The sequence below is a fragment of the Atheta coriaria genome, unplaced genomic scaffold (genome assembly GCF_025399875.1).
Source record: "Atheta coriaria isolate IRGN ID8LTWV9N9 unplaced genomic scaffold, Caltech_Dcor_3.1 hic_scaffold_9_pilon, whole genome shotgun sequence".
NCBI classification, from domain to species: Eukaryota; Metazoa; Arthropoda; class Insecta; order Coleoptera; family Staphylinidae; genus Dalotia; species Dalotia coriaria.
This window is the reverse complement of record NW_027045451.1, coordinates 11,630,608-11,657,469: the sequence shown is the minus strand read 5'-3', so window position 1 is coordinate 11,657,469 and position 26,862 is coordinate 11,630,608. Positions and strand designations below refer to the sequence as shown.

The 26,862-nt window shown below is 34.5% G+C and overlaps 1 protein-coding gene across 5 annotated transcripts in view; it reads left to right on the top strand.

Moving 5' to 3' along the window:
* LOC135799706 (KH domain-containing, RNA-binding, signal transduction-associated protein 2-like) overlaps positions 1–26,862 on the top strand; it is a 104,556-nt gene that overhangs the window by 33,556 nt on the left and 44,138 nt on the right. For 4 of the 5 annotated variants that reach the window (XM_065312902.1, XM_065312899.1, XM_065312900.1 and 1 more), the window contains one exon: positions 580–968. In XM_065312902.1, the coding sequence (XP_065168974.1) occupies positions 857–968 (112 nt within the window). In that variant the 5' untranslated portion in view covers positions 580–856. Of the gene's footprint in view, positions 1–579; positions 969–18,262; positions 18,462–26,862 lie in introns of those variants that run through there. The other variant, XM_065312904.1, reaches the window with a different exon arrangement.

Sequence of the window (26,862 nt, the reverse complement as noted above, 5' to 3'; positions counted from 1 at the left end):
GCGCTGCCACACTATGCGCCATTCTTCCGACTGGTGCCTCGTATACAAAACGTGTTTTCCCTGCCAACCGCGGTGAAAACACGTTGCATATTAGAATCGTAAAGTGCAATCGTAAATTTTCCTGATTTAAAGCGTTTTAATGATTGCGTTTTAGTCACGTATTTTTAATAATAACAACATAACTTGGCTCGAAAGGTAATATTTCAGCTTTAATATAATATTTTAAATATCAAGTGCGCTAAACGCCACTTTAACCACGTTTATGCTTTTGTATTTTAAAACTTCGAAATTTGTTCGCACATTACTGGAAAATGTAACCCCGTGAAAATGTAACGCTGTGACTAAAGTTCTTTAGTCACGACTTTGGCCTTCCGTGATTAAATTACAACTCTTTGTTTCTTAAAACTGTAAATTCTTTACTCATAAGCAAAATAACTTAGTATATAATATCAACATGACATAAATTATTTAAAGTCTCTACAAATATGTAACTAAAAGCTTAGTGCACTTGAGATACTACTTTGTAATATAATACTTGTGCAAAATTAAATTCTTCCATTTTGTGCTTGTTTGTTGCAGGTTATTATGTCCTGAGCAAACGAAGATGGCAACAGTTTAAGTCTTGACTTACTCAAACCGTAAATCCGAAGACAAACACACCATTTCGCGTTTGCCGAGTGAAATTTATAAGAAAGGCAATAACGCGCGTCCGGGAATCGCTGCGAGCAACAATAACGGCGTTGATTGCGCGCCGCCGCCCGCGTATCGAAATAAACCCGCGGTGCCCTTGTTGTGTGCCAATCAATTGTTGTGTGCGTTATAAGTTGTGGTGGAGTGCGGACGCTTCGACGAGCCAATGGACTGTGACAACGAGGTCGTAATGAAATCGGACGACGAGATGCCCAGAGAGAAGACTGCCCAGCAGACGGCCACCGGCGGCGCGAATCATAACAATCACTACGGCACAAGTGAGTTTTGATTTCTTCATTTCCAACCGCACCTTCATTCTATTGTCATTTTGGTGTACGAGTATTTTTATATGTTACTTAGGTAATAACAGGGAAGAATAGTTCATTACTATCTGAATTGTGTATGAACTCATGACGTTGAATTTAAGAGTCAACAGAAAGTCAAGTAGCTTAAGGAAACTGTTTGTTTACGTCGAATGTTTTGCAAATATTTGGTACTGCTTGTATTTGTATACATTTAGAGTAGCAACTTTTAGTAAGCTAAAGAATCAAAGAACTCGAAATGTTGTATTTGTACTGCAATACTTTGCGTGGTAGGAAACTGCTCAATTTTGACGTCGTTTTTGGACAATTTTGCCAAAGTTTATTTGAATTAACTTTTGATTGGAGGGAGTTACAAAGTTTGTTTAAGTGTTAATTGTAAGTAAATGTTATAATCTATTGAATATATGTATAAAACATTTATTTTAAATTGTTATAGTTAAAATATTTAGTGTTAAAGAATGTTTTTTTGTTTGTTTTCGGAGTGTAAAAAGCAAAAATTTGCTTAATTTTTTTTGTTCAAGTTGACGGTTAAGCAAATATTTGTTATTTTTCCATTTGTTTACAGATGAAAATAAAACTTTTATATAACTGAAGAGTAAAAAAAAGTTGTTTTAAAAGTATTGTACTACTTTTTACGCGTCGGAAAACAACGAAATTTTTAAGTCGCTTTTAACGAATTTCATGGAACTTTTTTTGATGTAACCTTTGATTGTAAAAAGTTACAAAATTTGTTTAAGTATCAGTCGTTAGCTATTTTCAAGATCTATCATGTTGTAGTAAAAATATAGGGATAAGTACTAAAAATGCACAAAAATAAGAAATTTTTTCGTAAATTTGCAAAAAACTTAAAAAATCATAAAATTGCGTTATTTTTTTCTTTAATTTTAATTCCACAAAATCAAAATTTAGCCCTTATTGCTCTCTCTACATATGAAAACATAGAAACCAATAAATCCTACTTATAGTTCCAATTTATTCTCATTGATTTTGGCCGAATTAATGCAATCCATAACTTGTTATGCTTGTTGGGGTTGGTATAAACTTATTACCCCTAACCACGATGATCATTCCAGCATACCTAAGCATTGATCTGAGACTGTTCCATTAGTTGCACATAAAGTTCAATAACTACCCCCAAAATTTATTCGAATAATCATAAATCGCCGCGAATTTCCATCCGGAAAGCTCTAAATAATTTCACTTCCAAAACCTACTGCTCCGCTTTCCACTCTTTTGCACTCGATTATTATGTGTTTAATATTTAATGTGCCAATGGTAAATATATTGTGCTTGTTCACATTTGAAAACTTTTCCACAACTCGATTTTCTGCGCAACCAGGTTTCGTGGTTAATAATTTACATCTTTCATATGAGCACTCGTTTGTGAATATTACAAGGCTTTCAAATCGATAATAATGCCCGTATGTGTATTAATGCAATAATCGTGGAAACGCTTGTATTATTCGCATTATTTATTTGATAATGCATCGCGGTGCAGACATTAGGACCTAATAATATCATGAATTTAACGTGCGATCGTTTGGGGCGGCGCAGCGGGCCTATTTTCAATTATTCAAATCCGCAGCGGGGACGACTATTTTCGCAATTTCTGCTCAAATATTCGATTCAATTTGCGGCGATGCCATATCGCGCTAAGAGGCTCTGACGTATACGGCATATAAAGTGGTTATCGCCGAATTGGAATTGGGGCAAATTGATTTTATTCATTTTTTTTTGCCTTCTTTTTTTGTTGAAGAGTAAAATGATACGAATGATTGAGTGATTGAGTGATTGCTTGAATATAGGTGTTAATATACAATTGTTTTGAGTACGGTTAGTTTAACAAAGCAACATAACCCCACATGAGAGAATAATTGAGGTTGGAATTGTCGTTTTGACAGCGTGAAAACACTAAATCATTAAAATGAAGATAACTTTGTTAATAATTATCATAGAAACTTTATTTTTATGTCAAATTAAAGCTAAATAAATTCACTATAAATTAATTAATGGAAATGATTTCAAATTAATTTATTTTGTACGTTTAACGGTTATTAACTTGAATTTAAATTAACCTTCTAAATCAAATATATTTAAATTTAATATTATTTATTAATTGCATAATAAAACGCCTAAATAAGCAATAAAATGATAAAATGTCTATATTTAACATTGATCTATAAATGCTTCCCACCGATATTTGTAAACGGGTAATTCATGTCGTTTTAATTACGATTTTAGTGGCAATAAAAGTGGAGGCACTTAAATTCCATCCACAAATGTAATACCATTCGTAGTTTCCGCTTTTGATGCCGAAAAACGCCAGTAAACATCAAAAACGTTACGATAAATGTAATTTAATAAAAAGCATCTAGTTTCTCATTTCTCATTTCACATTTTAATGTGATATTAAAATTATGCGAATTTTTTCCTTCTGCTTTCATATTATTAATATTTCATTTACTTTCCAAGCATTTACATAAATTCTATTAAATTATTATACGTCTGATTTAAATTTCAAAAGGTTTCTGATTAATTTTATTCTATTTGAAGTGAAATTATTGCAGTTAAAATTTAATTTCTAATTACTAGGATGAAAGTAGTTGTTTTTTGCTGTGTTGAAATGTGAGTGTTATTCCTGACAACTTGATAGTTTTATTTTTTATCTTTTGCAATAAGAGCAAGGGTTGGAGCACCCAATAAACCGGAAGCGTCGGAAGCAAAGAACGCCACCGCGTGAATGTGCTTAACGAGTCACTGCTGGCGCAGTACATCGAACTTTTTAATTAAACAACTTGCAGACGGCAGATGAGACTGGCACCGGGCGCGAAAAGTCGTTGTTAATTTGTAAAGCGTGCAACACTCGTGCGCGCGGACAGAAGTGATCCGAGAGCATGCGGCAAACTTTTATTTCATTCTTTTTTTTTTGTTTTGGTTTTATTCTTGCCATTTGTTTGCTGTTTTTTTTTCTGTTGTGTTATGCTTCCGGGTTGGTGGCAATTATGTCGGGCGCATATTTGCGATGACATCGTATCACAAATTACGACGGGGGATGCGCGAGACGAAAACGTAAACACACGAAATATAAATATGCGGCATAAATATTCACGCCACGTTGGCATTTCATGTGTGGGTGAGGTGGCCGCGTCCTGCGTCAATTCGGTGCAATGCAGAGTGCTTCATGAAGGCAAGATGTGAGCGAAATATTTACGCGCACGTGTTGGCGGAGGTTAGACTGGCGGCGAGATGTATCGAATAAAATTTAATAAAAATTGCCTGTTTGCAGTGGCGCACGTTGAATAGATCTGCTTTGTAGGATAAACGAATGTAAAATGTCGTGTGCGTGCTGAAGATGACACCAAATGACTACAAATGTTTTTACCCACCTACAAAAAATTTGAATTTTTTATTTTGGAGGAAGGAAATGAAAATAAAAAATAAGAACTTATTTTATACTGGTTGTCACAGTAAATATTTCAGTTTTTCTTTAAAAAAATGTTGTCATAAATTATGTAATTGCCTAAAGTTTGTCCAGTTTTGTTATTTGCAATAAATTTGGTTCCTCAAAGTAAAATATTTCGACCATTAACTTGAATTCTTTACGCAACTGCACATGCGCAAGTTTCACCCCATGATTAAAGTATTTTAACTACGGCTTTTGCTGTTTGTGATTAAATTACCACTTTTGTGCCTCAAAACCGTAAAAAAAGTGGCGCATTAAAGCTGAATGTAGAAAATGAAATTTTCTCTTTGATTTTAAAAACAATTACTTTTAATGCATATCTCGGTAATAATGTCTTAGTTTTAGATAATAAAACATTTTATGACGTTAGTAAAATTACTATTTTCCAACAAAAATTCACATTGGCGTTTTATTACACCTAGAAAATGAAACACGTATAATTTATATTCCAATTTTTTCCTAGTGATGAAGCACACCCGTGAGTAATCATCCGCTAACATCTAGATAAATTATGTCGCAGTAGTTGTGACAACAAATGCATTAAACATTGAATGTGTCCACAAATAATTGCACAGTAAACAAGCAAAATGATAATATGAAATATTGCAATTGAAATGACTCACACACATATGCACACTCCCACAAAGTTGAAATTAGTAAACATTGTGTTATTCGTATAATGATCAATAGATGGAAATGTGGAATTGAAAACGTATGTTTGATTTAAATATTTTAAATTGATGTCACCGTGTAACTTTTATGCATTTAACATGTTTGCTTAATTGTTTTACAATATTCCTCGTATATTGAGTTTAAACAATGTACAGAAATATCGTTGGGAAATTAAATTATTCAATTCAATATTAATTTGAATATTTGTCTTCATTTTATTCATGTGTTACAAACTATGTAGAATATAGTTGATTTTCGAATGGGAAAATGATCAATTCGAATATTTCGTAATAATTTATGTAAAATGTCATGCAAGAATAAACAATAGATGCATATTTAGGTGGAAATATTGAGTGCATGTCATGTTTAGTCTTGTAAATTCAATTTCTGTTGTTTGGCGAAACGAAAATTCGTTTTCTTTGAACAGGAAGATTTTAATTAATTTTTAATCGATTTATGATTAGATTGGTGTTAATTTCTACTTTTTATGAAGTTAATTGCTTTCTAGGGTGTAAATAAATATTTTTAACCATATTATTTTGTTTTATAAAGAAAATAAAGTTTAAGATATAGAAGAAAAACAAATTAAAGAAAAAATTATCAAATTTTTCTCTTACACAATTCACAATTCTTATATAAAATTTTTATTCGAAATAAAATTTTGTTTTTCACTGTTTTTAAATAAAATAATTAAATTTTTTAAATTTTTAAAAAATTTTGTCAATACATTTACCCTAATTTGCATTTTAAAGCAAAAAATGCATAACAATTGTCATAATTTATCCTAATTAGAATGCAAATGTAATCGCAGCACTAACCTGCATATGTCCTCTCCCAGTGATCAAATTGATGAGCATTAAAACGATGTTATCACCGCACGCAAGTGCAAATGATTGCATCGCTCGATGGCGCCGTGATTTACTGCCAACCGCACGATTCCATACAAAACATTCGCCGTGTGCGCAGCGAACCGCATTCGTCCTTTGCCCGCGGCACATGAAACGCGACGACCAAAGGATTTCGGCACCCTCGGGCCGGTGGTTTCCCATCTCATCCTCCATCTCTAAACAGGCTATGCCTATACTCCACCAACCATAGACTCTGGGATGAGTCGACGACCCGGGTCGGCTAAACGTGTTACTAAGTACTCACTTGACTGGTATATAATCAAAGCAACAATTTATATGAATATTCACGCAGCGCCACGACTCGGAAACATCTTGTGCGAGGTGATTCCACTGAACTCGCCGCCGCCGCCGCCCGCCTCGTGGAGCCATTTAGACTTAATTACACTAGACGCACTTAATGAACTGGCACTTTTGCCGGCCTAGACTCTATAAAGCGCTAAAGTACGAATCGGAAGATTTAATTAAAAATTCCCAAGAGCTGAATATGCGCCTAGCGTGGAGAGAGTGAAGTGGAGGCGCCGGGCATAGGTACATGGGTAGGTGTAGGTAATGAGGTAGGATGGGAGATGCGTAAGTTGGATGTTGCTAACTAGATATTCGTTAGTTACGGGGCATTAACTGAGATTCGTGCATGATTCTACACGAATCATTAACTAATCGTTACTTGCTATTAATTCTACACTTCGCGGAGTTTTATGTCACTAGGGAAACTAGAAGCATTAAAATTAGATGTAATCAAGAGAAGGAGTCGTTAAAGGTTGTAAGTTTATGGTGTAATTGGGAACGTTTATATTATAAATTATTTTCTGGAGTAGACTTGTTTTTAAATTTACTTTTATTAGTAAAAACAAAAAAAGAAAAATGAACAAAAAATTGCCATGTTTTAACTATTTGTCACGTTTGTAAACCTTTTACTCTCCAAAATTTCATTATTTTTAATTTATACATGATAGAGAGTTTTCCATTGCTTCATTAAAAACCATGACTCGAAAAGACATGAGGATAATGATTATAAAATATAAAATACAAAATTTGAAATACATAACCCTCAACGTAGAATTAGAGTGGAAATAGAAAAAAGTAGCGTAAGCATTACGTGGCTAAACGTTGTTAAACACTCGATTGCTTCAACGTTCGTTCTCAATCAATCTTGTGAGTAAAGTCCCCATTTAGCTATATGATACTATATATACTATTATGAATAACTAAAAAATAAGAAAAAAATCAAAGCTTAGGTTAGAATTGTAATGTCACTCACGTGGCGCAGTAACAAGCATTTTAATTTAAGATTATATTTGTTTGATGTTTTTTGTTACATAAAAGTTCTGTTTGAAATAACTTGTGACTCAAAGAAGCTACAACATTCATTTAAATTGCATTCGTTACGTTTTAACAAGCTGTATTGATTGCATGTAACAAATATTATAACAAGGTTGATATGGTAAAATAAAAAAATATATATAAATTTAATATAAATTTATACATTAAAAACTGCGAAAATAAATAAAAATACGTAAAATTATTCTGTTTTTAATAACAATTTTCTATTTATTACTAATTTAACCTGAGATTGTTTCTACTTCTATACTCTACACTTCAATTTACACTTCTTACAAAGGAACAAAAAGAAACTCTCTTGTCTCCGCACGTTGTTTATTGAACCTGTAATGTATTTCTGGTTTTCAACAACAAAGCAAAGGTAAAAAGCGCAAAACACTCGCAGCAAGCAAGATAAATTGAATTCGGGACAGGAAAAGAAACATTATTCAGTCCTCTTTGCACTTTGTACCAATATTTGTTTGCGTTTTTTTCCTATTCGATTTTCCATTTTACAATCCTTTCGGTTTATTTTTTGGGTTTGAACTTTGCATTTTTCAATTTGTACGCGTGAGAAATAAATACCAACCAAACATGTAATCAATGTACGTAATCAATGAAAATATAGCAACATATATTCAGTGATGTTAGTTTAAGCTAATGCGGTGCATTAAAAATGGTTGATGAAAGCGTGCACGTTTGAATTTGAATCAGCCGGGTTAAAATAAGCGCATAGGCAGATAAAAAGTGGAAACGCTAATATTTACATTTATAGAATCGTTTCATTAGTGCATCAAAGCGCGTTTTCTGGTTTAGGCTCGGTGTATACATATATATTTTATGTATGTGTATGTATATGAGTGTTGCGAGGTTGAATGCTGTACGAGTAATGCCAACAGTTTTGCGACGAATGGAACATGCTACATGCTACATGCTTGACAAGCCAGCCGCGTCGAATATTTTTGACTCGACGGGATGTCGGGACCGTGCACAGCGAATGTCAGTCATTTTCAGTTGAGGTATGCATATTGGAATGTGGAACGAATTCGTTATCAATTCTTAGTCATCAGCAGAAGATAACAAGATATTTGGGGCATAACAATTGCTTAAAAATTCAATTTTAATTTTTTTGATGAAATTATTATTTAAATTGATAAAAAATACGTTTTAGGTTAGAATTTTAAAACTATCATTAAAACACTTGGTACATAGTAACGTCAGTATTGAGTTGTATGCTCTGATAGGTGTTTAATATAATTTTTTAAAAGATTCTCTTAAAAACGCGTTTTTTGTACGTTGTATAATAAATTTCATTATTTTATTCATTATTGAATGTTCACATGTTCTATTTGAAGACAAATTCCTCTCTCTAAACTCTAAATGCGTCCTGTGTTCGCGGTTGATCCTAATGCCATTCCCCATTCGCGCACATGGCAAATTACCGCCGCTCTTTCCGCCGATACAAGGCACAAAGATTAAGCACGTTACTCGCAGTGTGCGAAATGTCGCCCGCTAATGCTCGTCCAGGACGTTCGTTTAAATGAAATTATAGTTGATAATCTGGCGTATTAACTGCTACAAATCCCCCGACTTAAGTTGCGCGTCTCGAGCAACCGCCCCCTCTTCCCCTGCCGCCAACATCCAACGCTCTAAAATTATGCTCATCTAGTGTGTGCGCGAAGATATCGCGCAAGTTTCATGTGAACATTTCGTGTGATTGTGATGGTATGGTGAGCTTTGGCGGATAATAAAGTTATTTGAATTAATAACGGATAAAGACTCATGCTAATCCCATGGATTAATCTTTGATAATTAATTTCGTTCATTCTCCCAAAAGCGTTTGATCTCTATCTTTATCTATATCACTCAGTCAATATATAATTATATCAACTTGATAAAATCCAGATGATAGTTTTCAGTGTATTATATTCCTTGTGGAGTTTTTCGACGTAAAACCCTGGGCATTTCCAGAAAATACACTTTTGTCGCCAAGACGTTAACAGCAGTTAAACCCAGTCGCTTCGAGTAGCCTCTGCAAAAAGGGATTCACGTACACAAACACAGATCTCCTTAGTATCCTTAGTAGCACACTCCTGACATGACATCAACATGAGTTTCTGCCCGGCGCCTCCACACTTCACGCATCCAATGCACGTAGAAAACGAAAACTTGAACCTGCCGGCGCTGAAGCCGGGAAAAAGGCAGCGCGCAACACACACGCAAATATTCCCTGCCGCCTTTTCCACTCATGTATATTTTATGGAGCGCTTTATACGCTCGAATATTTGCCTTGCGAGCGGCGGAAAATTAATGCGGACAAAAAAGCTCCGCGCCGTCGTGGAGTGTTGACGGTCATAAAGTGGAATAATTGAGTATGGCGTGAATTGAAACTTTTGATGAAGCATTATATCAAAAGTATCTCTTTTACTTTATAACCTACAATTTGTTACTAGTTGATAGTTAGTGATGAAACAAGATTCTATATTGATATTCTCCAAGATGTGTTTTCGTGAATTTCACCAAGGCGCGCCATTATTCAATATCGATTCTCCGCGGTCGCGACCTGACGACGAGGTAGAAACCTCACGCGCTGATATAGCGCTGTCAGAGCGACGATGATACTTCCATGCCACCGCAACATACACTAACGTTTTCCCGTTTCAATAAACATGGCAATGCGCCGCACGATCGCCGGATAAGATTGCGGTGTGGCGCCGCGACGCTTCCTTCACACGACCTTTGAACCCCGAGCATTATTATCAAGAAACCGATGTCTCGAATGCATGTAGGCGCATGGTTATGTCGAGCTCAATCGTGATAATGACTTCTTAGGTCTAAAAACCACCTGGGACATAGGAAAATGTTAAAATTGTTTTAAATAAATATGAAGGGTTTAAATAACTTAGAAATTTTTATTTTTCCAGATGTGTACGGTAATAAATATGTGGGGTTATGTTGTGCGTTGTGTAATTGCATTTTAAATGTTTAAAATTTTCTCTATTTGGAAGAATAATTAAACTTTTAGCATAATTGCCCGCTTTAAAACTATGGAACACTTTGTTTACGCTCGCTTTGCTTGTGTCGTCCGCAGTCTTGGTCGTAACTTTGCACTAATAATGTGTACTGAAGAATATTGCTAAAGTTTTCTTTCGGTTCGCCATTCCGGCTGATGCCTAGCGCTATGCGGCAACCATCTTGTTGTGAACAACTTTTTTCTTCTATTTTTTTCCTCTTAAAGTCTTGCATTTGAAATTTTAAATTCCGCTGCATAGTCAACGCTATCATAAAATTGATTCTTAAAACAAAAGTCTTTAAAAATTCCATTTTATATTCAAAATAATTTTTTCAAAAACATGAGAATTGTCTTCGTAGGAAATAACAACATTCGCCGGAAGTACGGAAGTGAGTCCGTAACTTACTCGACCTTACATTCCCGGGACCCGCATATAGCAGTTCGACATGGAATTCAATTTCCTGTTCATTGATTAGAAACCAATGAAAACCGATACGGCGTCGTCGGCATCGTTGTCGTAATCTTACTAAACTTACTGACTCTTTGCTTTATTACACCGGATTGCTCACAAATCTTTCTAGGGACAAATTAATTCTTAAACAGAACGGAAATAATAGTATAACCAAAAAACTACTGCTTAAACTTTAAAATCATCTGTAGCAATATCTTGACACGTCATTCAGACGATGTTCTATATTGAGAACGTTTCGGCTGAGCGACAGAAAGTGTTTCGAAGTGGGATTCGGGGAGCTTTTTATTGGACGGACGATCTATCTGCTGAAATTTGCTGCAGTGTCGGACCTTAACTTAATCCTCACTAAACATCTAAACTCACGACTCGAGTGGTATGTTTCTTCGGACGTTTTGGGAATTTGTTAGTGTTACAGCCCGGCTGCGTTCGGCAAACGGGAAAAACGTGGGTGGTACTGCGTCGAGCACGAGCTGAGTGAAATTTATACGATGGGGATACACTTCAAGTCTTGAACTGCAGCAGTATGAAACCATCGAAGTTGTTATTTCACGTATATTTATTTATTTAATCGAGAATAACATGCAAAAAGTTAGGATTATTAGCAAATATATAGTTTTATAATTTTATAATGAATGATATTAATGAAATAATTATTTGCAATTTCTTTCTGCTTTTTTTGTCAAATGCATTTTTTCAAAAAAAATCTTAGAAAATATTAAATACTTGCATTATTTGTTAGTAAATTTATAGTTTTAGTAAATAATTAGTTGTAATTACAGTCGCATTTGTTAATTTTGATAAGAAAAATGAATTTTTCCAAAAAATTTTGGCAAAAAAGGAAAATTTTAGAAAAATATTTTGCAATTTTTAAGAAAAATGTTGATTAAAAAGAAAACATTAGAAATATTTTTATAAATAATCAGTTTTTAGCAAAAAATGTGTTTAATATTTTACACAAAATGATTTTTTCTGAAAAAACATGTTTTTCGCATTTTTTTTTTGCAAATTTCCAATTTTTTTGTTATTTACAAGTTTCCGTTGTCATTATAGATAATTACCATGACATATGTTGTTTTTCGCAAAAAAACTTTGATCCCCATTAGAAGCCATTAGATATATGCTATTATCCACCCTTATACAAAGTGATACATATCACTTTCCCACCCTTAAACTTCAAAGTTAACCCACGGCTAATCTTGAAAGTGAATTTCCGTAAAATATTGACGAAACGCTAAAAACCAGCATACAAATTAGACGCATTAGATTTTATAAGACCCCCGGAAATGCGTATCAATTTTCCATGCCCAGCAGACACACACTACACACGCACACGCAAACTAAATTCTTATTGCACACCGTCTACGTTAAATTGCCAGCCATTTTCCTAAAAGTAAATAACCTTACATTATCCGTTTGCCTCTTTCGTCGTTCCGCCGGCGCGCTGTTTAGTCTTTCGCATTAGACTCTGCCTGCACTCGTTTCCTGCTTGCGTATGCTGCTTATGTGCTCGCGACACCCACGCGTTCGCCGCAGGGGCGCTTATTAGTTTACTAAAATATGAAACGGCCTCCTATATTATTATGTCGAGCGGCGCACACTCGCCACCTTTACATTAAGGCACGGCACTCACGCGCTTTCACCGCTTTCCACCGCCGCTCACGAACACTTTCTTGCGTGAGTTATATCCGAATGTCTTTCCTGGAACACGCACCGGGCCATATATTAACTTGGTGTATGAATAATAAGCAACACATCGTACGTAACACATTGTCAACGAATTTTTTCGCACAAAGCGACAAAATGGGACATTTGACTTTTTTAATTAAAAAACTCCCGAGGCGACATGTGTAGTTGAGTTCACCAGATTTTTTAATTGAAAAGCTTTTGGAGAATCAATCCATTGACTCGCGTTTTTGGAATTTTTGTTTGTTTTAGGTATTTAAAACTGATGTGATTCTGCATGCGGGAAAAGTTCTTAATTAAGTTAATTTGTATGCAGATGGAGTTATGCCACTAATCCGATTTGCATCGAAACGGACATGATTGAATTGATTTGAATAAGTTGCAAAGTACACATGGCATGCGTGCTGTCGAATAACAATCAGAATTGTTGACAAACTTTTTGACGTGTGAAACTTTGTTAGATGAATTCGAAAAGTGTTCAAACTTTACGTACAAAAATAACTTTCTAAAACATACACTTTGAAGTTTTAAAGATTGTGCGTATGTTTGTTACTCTTTCACGTAAAAACATCTGGAGTAATTTTTATAATGTTTTGTATAAAAATTGATTGATTTCATCGAAAATAACATAAACTAGTTTTTGATTTAAAAATATTATTTTAAATGCGGTAAAATTGACGCTAAAGTAATAAATTTATATTTTGTAACACATGTCACATATCCAAATGAAAATTGTTACAATTCACTTTGCAATTGATCATCTCACTGTCCGCTCGGGAATTCCTCGTGCTGCTAAGTCGAATCCAAACGAGAATTTATCTGTTTTCATTCGATTCGATTCGATTCGTTGAGCAAATACGCCCGCGTAAACAACATAGTGAATATTTCTATATTCTGGCTTCCAAGCGCTGCGCGCTCGCCTCGGATGTACAAGTAAAATAAAGGTAATAGCGTAATAGCAAAAGGAGTGAAATTTACATATTTGTTACGAATGCAAATAAGCGTATTTTTGCATTTGATGTTGTGCACATCTCAGTGAACACAAACGCTTTGCGGTGTGTTTTTTGTCGAGTGATCTATAACATTTGCTTACCGCTTCGATATTTTTTCACCGTGTGCCAATTTAGGCAACCTGCTTTTCATATTCAGTGAAGCATAACTTAGGTTATGCTATGTTGTATGTGAATACACATCTGACATTCAAACAAAAATGGAAATTTGTCTTGCTTAAATAATACTTTTGTAAAAAACTTTTAACTAAGTTTCCAGAAGACATTTATGTGTGTCTTAAACATCTTGAACATACTGTTAAGAGAATATGTATTACTATTACTTTTGTTTCAGGTAAGTGTACAAGAACACGCGTTATTACCGTAGAGTGCACGCGGCGCTCGAGGGAACAGCTCCAACCGAAGAATTAAACTCGCGGTGAGTTTTATATTTTCTACGTATTCGGAAAAGCCATTCTGCGTGTTTTATGAGCGCATTAATAAATTTATCAAGCATTTATACGTTCTATGCGGGCAAGCCCGACCGCTCTATGATAATAAAACCAAAAGTGCGTGAGGCAGAAGACTCTGCTCACCAGGGAAAGTTAAGAAATAAAGTGGTCACGTTTCGTCGTTTTAATGGTTTCAACGTTTTGCGTTTTTATTATCATTTTACATTTCACATGGAATAAAAAGCAAAAAAGAGTTACAAGTTAATATTTCGTGATTTATATTTTTAATTCTTTCTAACTGTTGATTTTAATCATAATAATAATTATTATTATTTAAAGCAGTACTAATAAACAGATTAAGTATTGATTATATTACAGTAAATGTTTAATGAGTTGGCTTTCATCACCGCATAAACCATAAATAACTTATGCGTTTTGACGCAATAATAAACCGAATGACATCAAAAGTTTATTATTGCTATCTGCCGGGGATTAAACTATTATTATGCAAGATTCATGGTGACACTTTATGACGGTTGATATACGGCTGCAATTTGAATTTGGTGACGTGGAAAATTTATTAGATTCATATTAATTTTACCCTGAAATATATTTTTATATATTATATTATATTAATACTAAACTTTATTCGTTTAATTAAATTTTATTTTTCTTTGAATATTTAAGTATCACTTGTAAAAATGAGTTTTCGGCTCTTTTTCAATGATTTAGTGATACAAAAAGTGGCAATTTAATCACGGGTTGCCAAGGCCGTGACTAAAGTACTTTAGTCACGGGGTGGAGCTTGCATCTGCGTATTTGTAATATACTATTATAAAGCGTTTTGAAATATCTTTAATTCCAATATAAAATTTCATAAAGAAAAAATCCTTGTCTTGTCTTACTTCAACCTTATTTTCTGCCTGCGGTGGACGATCGCAGTAGATAAAGACGACGTGCCGTACATTGTGCCGAAACTGGCGCGCAGGATAAATGGCAATGGCAAAATTCGAGAAACCCTTCCAGCCGCCCACCAGCCTCATTCAGAACGACTTTATTCGCACAAGTTTTCCGCGCGCGGTGCAAATGCGAACGCTGACTGCCCGGAAAAAAAAAGTAAAGGGCGGCTGTTGCATATACCATCGAAATTGGGGGAGCGTACACCCCGACTCACTCGCTGTGCAAATTAGAATACTTGAGAAGTAATTTCGAGCGGGTTAAGTAAGCAACTAGTGAAAAAAAGGGCGATTTTTCTGTCTTATGGATTGAAATTCGTTCGCTTCTTTTGCGATGTTGAATTATAACGCTCACTTTTTTCAAGTTTTAAGACAGTGTAAGAATTTATATTGCTTCGTAAATTATTTTCTGTATCTTTTTGTTTGAATTTTAATTAAATATCAAGTTTTTTCTTTTGAATTTCTCGCATCTCATTATTTTCTACTAAATAAGCAAAAACAGATATGTTTTTTTTTTTTTTTTATAATTATATTTTATGATTTGTTTTTTTATCATTTTTTGTTTAAAATTACTAAAAGATAATCACAAAAATAAAAATATACAATTTTTAATATATTTAAATTTATTAGATGTTCCAAATTGAGCCATTGAGCGATTGAGGATAAACGCACACGCTTGAATTATTATTAATACGATTAACAATGCCATTAAACCTGAACACAAAGCGTGAATCAGAAAGCGATGAATATTGCTTAAACACCGACCGCGCTATGATGCAATATTCACCAATTTAAATTGACATCGAAACTTGCAGCGATCAAACGGCTCGTTTGATCAGCAATATTCCCGTTAGCAAGATTAATTAAACTTGTGATAAACTAAAATTAATATTAATATCTCCAACCCGCTATACGCATATAAACGATATCATTTTATATAAAATAAAACTAAAAAAGTTTTTCATGTTCGCTGACAAATTTGAAATTCTTCCATTAACAAACGCATATTTCACTCTTCAATACAATACAATTCTCTACTACATTCTAAAAGAAAACAACACACTTTGCTCACGACGCGAGAAAAAAACACATCTTTTTATCTCGGAGTAACTGTCTCGAGAGTAGAGACTCGCCGATCGCTGAAAGTCTTTTGTAGTCGTTGATATGCACAAAAAATGGGCTCTTTGATACACGTATAATCTAAAATCAATCAACGTCTCTATATGCATGAGCGTATATAGTGCCAGTGTGTGTGTGGTAGTGTGTGTGTGGGGCGACGAAGGTACGACGCGCGGTTTTCGCTCCACGCCCGGCGCCTCCGCCATCCGCCTGCCCATCTTCGGCATCCATATTCAGTCACGTGTATTGATACGACGCTCGACATCGACACGCATCCCGTTTCCGCTTTGCATATATACGCACACTCAGAGAGAGTCGATCCAACACCCTGGGACACCCCGGAATCATCTCTCTTCTTTTCTCTGCGCCGTGTTTAACATTTCACCGTTGATATTCAATTTTCGCCGCGGCCCTTTTATGTTGTGTATCGACGCACATGCAGGAGTCGTTAAAGGCGCATCGCAACGCAAACACAAAGGAACACAACCTGCGAAAGGCAAGCTATCATATCAGGATAATATTTTAATATAAAAATTTATTCCGGTATTATGCATCCATAGGTTGACAGGGGAGAAACGTGTTAATATGGATAAGATAATTACTGAATCGTTATTTTGTGATTGTATAATAAAAAAATATGTAAAATTATATGAAAAAAAGTGTAACTTTATAGAAAATGAAAAGTTTTACTTTGGGTTTTGCCTTCGGGCGTTCGAAATTTATTTGTTTGCGAGAAAGTTTGGGAAACAGAAGAGTATAAATCAAATAATACTCCATATTTTTATTCAGTTATATTTTATTTAATAAATTTTAACTTCTTGTGAAATATTTTGTTTATTTATTTGGTCCAGCGCCTGCTTTTATTATTTTTGAAAGAGTTTTTACGGTTTTTTAATCCAAATTTTCTCAAAAAATTTTTTATTACCTGAAGACAAGCGTTTTAAGAAATTATCTGTTCTTTTGATTGCCAAATATTTTATTTCTTAACTAATATACCCCGTGATCATGATTTTTCTCGGAAATTGTAAAAAGAAATAAATTTTTCTACAGAACAATGTTTTCTTTACTATTTTTTACTTTAATTCACTTAATACTTGTTTCCCTCATATAAATTTCTTTTAATCTACATTAAATTACGTATATAATTTATAAATACCATATTTTCCTTTGTTTTACATCAAAAATTGCACTAAATAATGCAAACCTTCGCTTTGTCCTTTTTCCTAATTTTCCGTATGCACAAAAAACCGCAAATAGACCTAAAATTTTCCGCCTCTTTGAAAATTTTGCAGCCGCAGCGTAAACGTAAAAGACCGATTCACACTGCAGGGCTCACCATAAAAAAATGGACTATTTACTCTACGCTTCAGAAGATAAGTGCGTTCCTTTTAAGCATATGAATTATATAGCCCTAATGAGAAAGCTGGATGCTGAAAGAATTTTAAATTGTTGCTCACAGCGTGCACCTCGCTCGAAAAGTGAAAACTTTTGCCCGGGCGTTCATATTTAATGACCAATATACTTTACATAATTAATTTTTAATTCATTCACTTTGAGCGCGCCCACGCGACACAAACGCTGTTCGTCCCGTTAGCAGTGACAACAATTTAAGTTGGCGCCTTAATGAATACCTGCGAGTTTATGTGCAAATTGCATTAGACTTCGGTTTGGGATCGCTTTGACAAACGCCACGCGAAAAAGTAATTCGTTCCGACGCGTCGCGTAAAATTTTCAATGGTGAAACGCGTACGTTAACAAAACGGGCGTAATGGTATTAACGTCGATAATTTATTCAATTTTGCAAAGCGTCCTCTGTCGATTTGCCACCGCGCACACCGGGGACGTGGATTTTTGGTGTTGTGTGTGCAAAAATGGCGAGAAGACGAGATAAACGAGCAAAACGAGCGACGGCGCGACGACAAGGAGCATTAATTTCTTTCAGCCACAGAGCGCGCACCGCCGACGCCGCCTCCATCGGACGCACGTGCGGCACTGTGGTATAATGCCGGGCGCTTCACTCGTAAATTGGAGATATTGACATATAACAATAACGATTCAATCAATCGCGATTGTTTCGGATTTGCCAGCGCCGCTCCGGATAATAAATCGCTTTTTATATTTTTTGCCGGCATTAAATCATTACGGCTTTGAAAAAAATGGTTTTCTCGGTTATATTGTCAATAGAACTGCCAGTTGGCAATTTTTATATTTTAGTTCAGTGTTCACAAAATTACACACTGTGATATTTTGTTAAATGAATTTTATATTTTTAAATGTATTCAATTGGAAACTGGAGCAAATTCAATAGGGCTTCTGTGTTATTGTACATTCGTTGCTAAAATCAATTTTTAATTATGCGCTTGAGGAACTAATTGGAAATGTATTTGAGTTTTTATTTCAAATGGTACGTAAAATAATATTTTAATTTATATTCTGCGAAGCATATTGACTTTTATAGTTTATTTTAGAAAATGCATACTCGTAAATTAATGACACAATTAATAATAATTGATAAATGGATAATATTAACTTATTATTTTAACATAAAAGTTTTAAGCAAATGTAGTTTTAATATAACTTAAACACTAAAAAAAATTGATAATGTATAATTACGAATTTTCGAAACTTTCATGTGAATATTTATGATTTTATAGAGTACCTATAACCTCAACCTTGTCTTCAACTTGTTAAAGAAGGCAGCTTGTTTTTATATTGGCGTTATGTTCTACCCTTTTAAAGCACTTAGAAAGGCCAAAAACTTATGCATGTGTGAAAGATATTCAAAGTTAACAAGGAAAAACACCCTGTATTTTAAAAGTCTCTGGGTCAATCCAAACCTAACTTTTAAAATTTTATAAAGAGAGTGTCGCCCTTTATCTTTTTGCTTATTTAGTTACACTTAGGGCTTAAAATAGCCCATAATTTGGTATTAACTATTTTTGGAAAGTTCCCTAAACATGCAATTCAAAACACTCTGTATCTAAGAGACAAAAAATCTATACTTTACCAAATCAATATAGTTGGATAAGGATGAGATGCTTAGATATTTGGTATATAATTGAACCTTCCAAAGGATAAGGAATAGCCCTGACACGGCACTAAACCTCGGTATTTTTGAAGAATTACCAAAACATGCCACCGAGAATAGCGCTTATCTTGCTACTCGTAGGTCCGATCTGATTAATTTTTTTATTATTTTGAAGGAAAAGAGTTACTTTTTCATAAGAAAAATACTTCAATCTTGTTATACCCTTTAAACACCTCCAAAAGTGCTCTTAAACATTGGCATATTTTGCAAATTCCTAAAACACGCGACGCAAAACACCCTGTATCTTGAATCACAGAAGTCCAGTCACTACCTCTATATTAAAGTATGATAGTAGAAGAGTTACTCTTTAATTTTATATGTGTTTCAATTAACTAAAATGCTCCAATCAGCCCTAAATACTCCCCCAAACTTTAGTCATTTACCTCAGTTTTTTTTTAATTCAATGATCGAATGACGCGTTTAAATTTTGGTCGAAACTATAAAATATGTGCGAAAATCCGTTAAAATATTTTTACCTCCTCGCACATTCTGTGATCCTAACACCAAAACATCTCGAAACTTGTGTCGAACATTTTTCACACGCTCACAATATGTTATTTAGTATTGCAAATAATGGCTTAATAATTAGTCTGATAACAAAATAATACTAAGATAAAGTATTATAAATCTAGTTTTATTCAATATTCTGCAGTAAAAAGTTTAAAATTTAAACTTTTATTTTCGGCATGAGAAATGAGAGAGAAAATGCATAAATCAGTTTATTACACTTTTCTTCTGAACTATTATAGATAAAAGAAAATGGTTTTCATAGTCGTATTCAAAGTGTAATTTTATATAATATAGCATTTTAAAATTTTCAATTTTTCATATTTATGTAATAAGTGAAAATGGTCAATAAATCGGAAACTAATTATGTCATCAAAACCAAACTAAGATTAATGGATTCTGTGCATAATTGTACATGTGCTCTGAAAGTTTCGGGAAAATCGGAGAGGTGGTTTAATTTTGTCGGTTTTGATTTTCACCAGAGTTTTCCGAAATATTGATGTTATCAAAAAACTGACTAGATATCTTTCATCCCCTTGGAAAACTGTATCGATTGGCGTTATCCATTTTTCTCTTAAATAAAAAATAATTTTTGAGGCCAAAAAGAGTCAAGTGTAACCACTTGACGTTTTCGAGGAGGTTTTAGTCAACTTTAGAAAATGGAAAAACAAAATTTGCCATTTTATAGTTTGTTAATATGTCATAAAGAAAGTGCATAAAGTTTTTCTATAGCTTTTATACTTTCCGAGAAAATCGCATTGGAAAATTGATTTTCACTTCCTAAAAATCTCTATTTTAAAATTGTATTATATAAAGAATTTTATTTTGAACGTAATTCCGTTTTCTGTTTTTGTTTATCTCTATTAGTTTCAGAGATAATTGATAATTAAAAGCGGTGCAAGAACACAATTCACTAATTCATGTCTACGGGCTAAATTATTATTGGTATTTAATAAAAAGCTGTTTAAATAAGGTAATGGAAAACCTCTCCATTAGTTTTACGAAGAAAAATAATTGCTAATTAATATGCCCGGCGCCTCCGCCATATTTTAGTTAATTTAGTTAATTTTTCAGATTATCAGAAAATTGTAAGTTTTTATTACATAATATTAAAGAGCACCATTTTGTTAATAAATTATTTTAATATACATTTTGAATTAGAGTAAATATTTAGAAAATACACGAAAATAAAAGTTTAAATCCTAAAAATCCTTGATAGGCAATAATTTTACTACGATAAATTATTTTAAATTTTTAGTTTGATTGAAATCCGAAAACATAAATTTTAAATTTCAATTTTTAATCTTGAATAAAAAAATAAAAATGTTTTGCCCTTTATATGACAAAATCTTTTCTTTAATTTTTTTTATTCATATTTTGTCGTTTTTCAAAAAATATGCCATTATGTAAAGAATTTTCCAAGGAACAAGAATATGAAGTCCTTTTTTTCCTAGCCCTTTTAGTTTCTGAGATACCGTGAGATACCATTTAAAATATTTAACTTTAAAAAAAATTTAAACAAAAATTCGACCCTGTTATTCGACCAAAATTTTTTTTTTTAAAATGTTTGACTCTGTTGTTTGACCAAAAATTTTAAGAAATTAAGTTCGACCCTGTTGTTCGAGCAAAAAATTTAAGTAAATAAGTTCGGCCCTGTTGTTCAGCCAAAAATTTTAAGAAAATAAATTCGGCTCTGTTGTTGGACCAAAAGGAAAATTTTAAAAAGTTTCTTAAAGTTCTGCCCGGAGGTTCAGCAAAAAATTTTAGAAAATGTTGTTTGACCAAACAAATTTCAAGAAAATAAGTTTAACTCTGTTGTTCGACCAAAAAAAAATTTAAGTTCAGAAGTTTAACCATGTTATTCGACCAAAAATGAAATTTATTCCCCAAAAAATAACAATTTTTGAAGGGCATTTTAGCGCATTTATACGCATTAATACGATAAAGGGACTCTTTATCTACAATTTGACTGTAAAAAACTCTAGAAAATCGTATTAGTTCAGGTGATTCGGGCGTTTTCGGGAAGATGTGTTCAATTTTTTTTTTAAATTGACAAGTTTTGAAAGGTATTTTAGCGTACTTCCTGATGAGATAAAGAGATAAAATTATACCGATTGTGTAAAGGAACTCTTAACCTATAATATGAAGCTAAAATACCTCAAAAAGTTAATTATTACATGAGATTCCCGACATTTTCCAAAATATGTTTTTAAGTTTTCTTAAAAGTAGCAAGTTTTAATGGGCATTTTAAGGTACTTCCTTAAAGGTTAACGGGATGAAATTATACGGATCGTATATAAGAAATTTTAAACTAATGTATGACGATGAAATACTTCAAAAAAAGTGAATTAGTTCATGCGATACAGGGCGTTTTCTAAAATATATTTTCAAGTTTTTGCAAAAATTCAAATTTTTAAAGCAGTTTTAGGCCCTTTCAAAGAGTGTAGGAGGGTTGCTAACGCATTCATAGTATAAAGGGTTCTTGAATAATTACTAACCGTAAAACACTTTTAAAAAAAGTATATTAATTCCCAACATACAGGGCGTTTTTGGTTCATAGTTTTTATAATTTTGTAAAATGTCAATTTTTGGAGGTCGTATAGTAAAAAGAGTCTTTTGAACTATAATACAGTGGTAAGGGACTAAAAAAATATCTGTTCACAAGATACAGGGGGTTATTTATTACATTATATCGGAGAGGATAATTTTATTATGCAATTATTTTTGGTAAATTCAAATAGTTTATTCCCCAGTAACCTAGGATTCATTATTTTCTCAATACATAGTATCGATTTCTGTGATTAGAACCCTGAAAATAATAATTGTATAAAATAATCTATCAAAGAACAAATTGTTGTGTTTGTTTTATTTTGCAATATATCTATAGACTACAGAACGATAAATTTTCCTGACGTACAAGCCGCATGCTTCAAAGTACAGGCGCAATGCCAAAGGTACATAAAAAACGACTTCGCCGAGCTTTGTGCACCCGAGCCGCGTTTCTCCTTCTTCATCTCCTTCAATACGCGTTTGTACATAAAAAGTAACCGTTTCGGCGGTACACTTCTAGCTACGCGCGCTTTTTACCAGTCATGCTGCTGGCGATTGTTTGTTCACGTTTTTCCTTATATCATTTCATTTCTGCGTGATATAAGCTTCGGAAATAAACGTTCGCTGCGTTTGTTGAAATCCGTGGAGTTGACATCGGCATATTGTTCTGTTGCGATATTTTCGAAGCTGGAAAACGCATTTATTTCCTTCCACGAAATAAATTGCTTCGCACTTTTATACAACTGTCAATGCATTCAACTTTTATTTGATAATAATGTAATTGTTTACTTTTCTTTCTTATCATCCAAAATTCCAATTAGTCAGCAGATGAATAACATTTTGTCAAAATTGAAATATTTAGAATACAAGGGAGGAAACTTTTATTATTTCATTTCTTGTTAATGAAATCTTCTAACAGTTTGCACGAGTATTGCTCATCTCATTCGCTTCCTTTGAGAATATAAATGGCATCAGCTGTATTGTTGTTGTTAATAACAGTACTTGAGCGCACGTCTAATGAATTACATTACAATAAACACTCGACGTGCGAGGCGCGCACACCAGCCGCAATACAGTCTCAAGGACCGATAAGAAAATAATGGCGGAACATTTAAGTTTGTGCTCGTCAGGCAGCGAGAGAAGATGAAGTTGAAGTGGCATGGGGAGTGCGGTTTGATCGTCCTTGCTGAATTCACCCTCTTCTTTTGGGAATGGTATTAAGTTGAAAGTCGAAAGTTAAAAGGATACGCTATTATCTCGAGTACCTGCTTTGCGGATTCGAATTTTCAACTAAAGTGGATTGAAGCGTACGAAATAATTGGGGTGTTAATTTTCATTCATCTATTGCCATCATTTTACTTGAAATTATATTTCAAAGAAGCCACAGAAACAAAATTTATTTTTTTGTGAATATGGTTATGTTGTATGACATAACCAACAATTTTGTCTATTTTAAATTAAATTAAAATTTTTGTTTTTTTTTTAATGAAAAATAATATAAATTTTCTTTGAGAGCTTTCCAAATGAGAAAGCTGTATCACATTGTTAGCTCTTAATGCGATTAGGTACTTATTGTTTCATCCGGAAGAAGAAAAAACTCCTCGATAAACAGTTAGAGAAGTAATAATCTATTTGGGTCACTTTTAGCGGTTTGAACGCGCCTTTGCCGTAGTGTTTGCATTGCTTTGTCCCATCATTCCCGCCATGTTTCTATTGTGTGCAGCGCGCTTGGACTCTAAGACTCGGCGAGACTTTGAACAAGATTGAGTTACTTTTAAACTCGCTCTTAATCAAATTGCTTTTTGCCGTTTCCGTTCGCTCTTCGTGGTGGCGGCGCGCTTTTTTCTTCTGTTCGCCGCGTTTTATATATCCTTCGGCGGCTACAAACAATGCGAAAACCGCCCCGACCCCACGGTGACAATCAAGGGCGGCGGCGGCGGCAATCGCGAGTATGAAAAAAAGATTTAAACCTTGTACACAGCAAGAAAAATGCGTCACACTCTGCCATTCGGGGGTGTTTTTTGCTGGCGGCACTTTCGCTGCACTCGTTTCCGCTTCCGGCGCGCACGAACAAATTGCGATTTATATGTATATGCGGATTGTTGCAAATGAAGCACGACTGCGTTTGTTATGAGAGCGGCGGGCTTAACGCGACGCATTTTGTGTTTTGCGGTGATTCGCAAGCTTGTAAATATTTATGACGATCGTGAAATATTGTATTTGTAATAGGACCAGCCGAGCGGAAGGAAAATGGTGTGTTTTACTATGGTGGAATGGATTTATATGTATTACAAACCGATATCGATTTGATTTCAAGTTAAAATAGTAATAATTCACAGGTTTTGTGACATTTAACTGCGCCATCTACAGGTGTCTACTTGTTAGGTGTTTCTATGCATCGTTGTGCAATCCAATTACAGTTTTCTGTAATTTTGTACATAAAATTATGCAAATGTTACTATAACCCTCCAATTATACCTCATTGCCCTCTAGCAAATAAGCGTGGAAGTTCTAATAGCCTAGATTTGTTTGTCTGGTAGATGGCACCACAAGTTTTGACAATATGCAACATTTTGTTCAAAGTGACAGTGTAATATGCAAAATATGGCATTATCCCCGTTAATGATTTCAAAATATGTTTGCCGCATATCCCGCCCGCGGTGTTGCGGTGAGCCGGCGAGCTTAGAACACACGTCGCGCGAATAAAAGCTCGCGCCACCGCCACCCGACAAATTGTATACCGGTCGAGCCGCATCCGGGCATCCGGGCATCAGCGCATCCCACGCGGGACGCCTGCGGATTTTAATTCGCGTGCATTTTAAATGAGCGCCACTCGCGCACATTAGTTTGACGGCAATAACGAAGAAATTTGCATTTTGACTATGCGCTTTAATATTACGTTGTTTGCGTTTGTTCCATTCCTCCACAAATTATGGCAATGCGCGGCCTTGTTTCTCATCGCAAATGTGATTAACTTTTATATCAGCACAAACAAACACGAAAAAAAGCACCGGCGCCATAAATGCGCAAATGAATGTTTAGAGCTAGAAGTTAAATAAAAAAACCAACAAGTTCAAAAACAATTTAACACAAAAATAATAGAGAACGGGGAGTAGGGAATATTTTGTTAGGATTTGCGCACGTTTTAATAAATAAAGTGATGACGTGCGGAAAGCAAATTTCGGATGAAGGGTTTACCTTTCATTGGATTATTGTTTTGATAAAATTATAACTTGGCTGTGAGTTAGGCAGGCGGTGAAAAAGTCGCACGATGGGGACCTCTTAAGGCAAGCTGCGCATAAAAGCGAATTTCAGCGTCGTAATATTTATGGATCCTTTTTATTTTCGGTCTTGATTTATGATCCTCACCTTCTGACCGGAATCGGTCACCTTTTCGCACAATTCGATTTAACGAACGTTTCGTTTTGATGACATGGATAAAATATAACATCTGTCTGTGTCCTCTGGGAATCGTAGGAGGTTAAAATGGTACTTTTGTGGTGACATCTAGAAGTGCAAAGTCGTACTATTTTTAAATTTTAGGTTAAAATTTAACCAAACTTACAAAAATAAACTTTGAGGTTAATTTTGGGTATATTAAGTATCACGTGTGCTAAGTGGCACTTTAAGCACAACTTTAGTCACGGCTTTGGCCACCCATGATTATTAATATATACTACCTTTTGTGTCTGGAAACGATGAAAAAGTGGTGGAAGATAAAAATATAATGGTTTTGTCCATTTTAACTTAAATTTACGCAATTACAGCGCAGTTTAAACAGTGGAAATCATTGGAAGCTAAATGTCGATTTCGATTAGAGTGGTTAATTGTTTGCACTCGCAGCGGTAATTGTTGCAAGTAAATTTACGGCGTTTCCAATATCAATCAGCTGACGCGTGGTTCCATCTCATCAATCCGCCATTCCTGATTGATAATCTTTGTTAACCTGAAACCGCTCGACCGACGCTCACCTCCCGCTCGGCGGCAAACTTCCAATTAGATTAATTCCTCGCGCGGTAACAATAACACTGCACACAATGCGCCAGTACCTTCCACCGCACCTTCCGCACCTTTGCGAACGTTTCAATCTATAATACATCAAACATAGCGGCACACATCCCCGGCCAACATTTTCACCGGCGATTATTAATATTGAGCTTCGCGCGAACAGCTGGAACGGTGTGCTGCAAGTATCCGCTTTCTCGAAATCAATTTGTTGCACAATGTAGCGAGGTACTGAAAGCCATGAAAGTTTTATGTTACACAAGAGTATAGCGCGAAAACACAGCAACACAATGTACAAAGGGAAGCAGACGGAAAAGGAATGCGATGAGCGCATAAAATATAAAAAAATGTATAACCGACGATGAAAAGAAATACAAATCGGTCGAGGATCCACTCATATTAGAGTGTATAAAGTGAAATATTCATAAAAATGGATTGAAAAATTCCACCGGGTTTTAGCGGCTCACCACGCGCAAGCGGTTCACCTTTTGCGAGCAATGCAATTTTCGGATCGTATAAAATTATTTTCGTTTTACATTCCAACAGTGTTTAGGCTACAGCATTTGTGACAGACGTATGAAATATTCTTATGAAATTGAAAAGAAGCGATGGATTTGCGCGCTGCGATGCAAATATTTACATTATACTGCACACT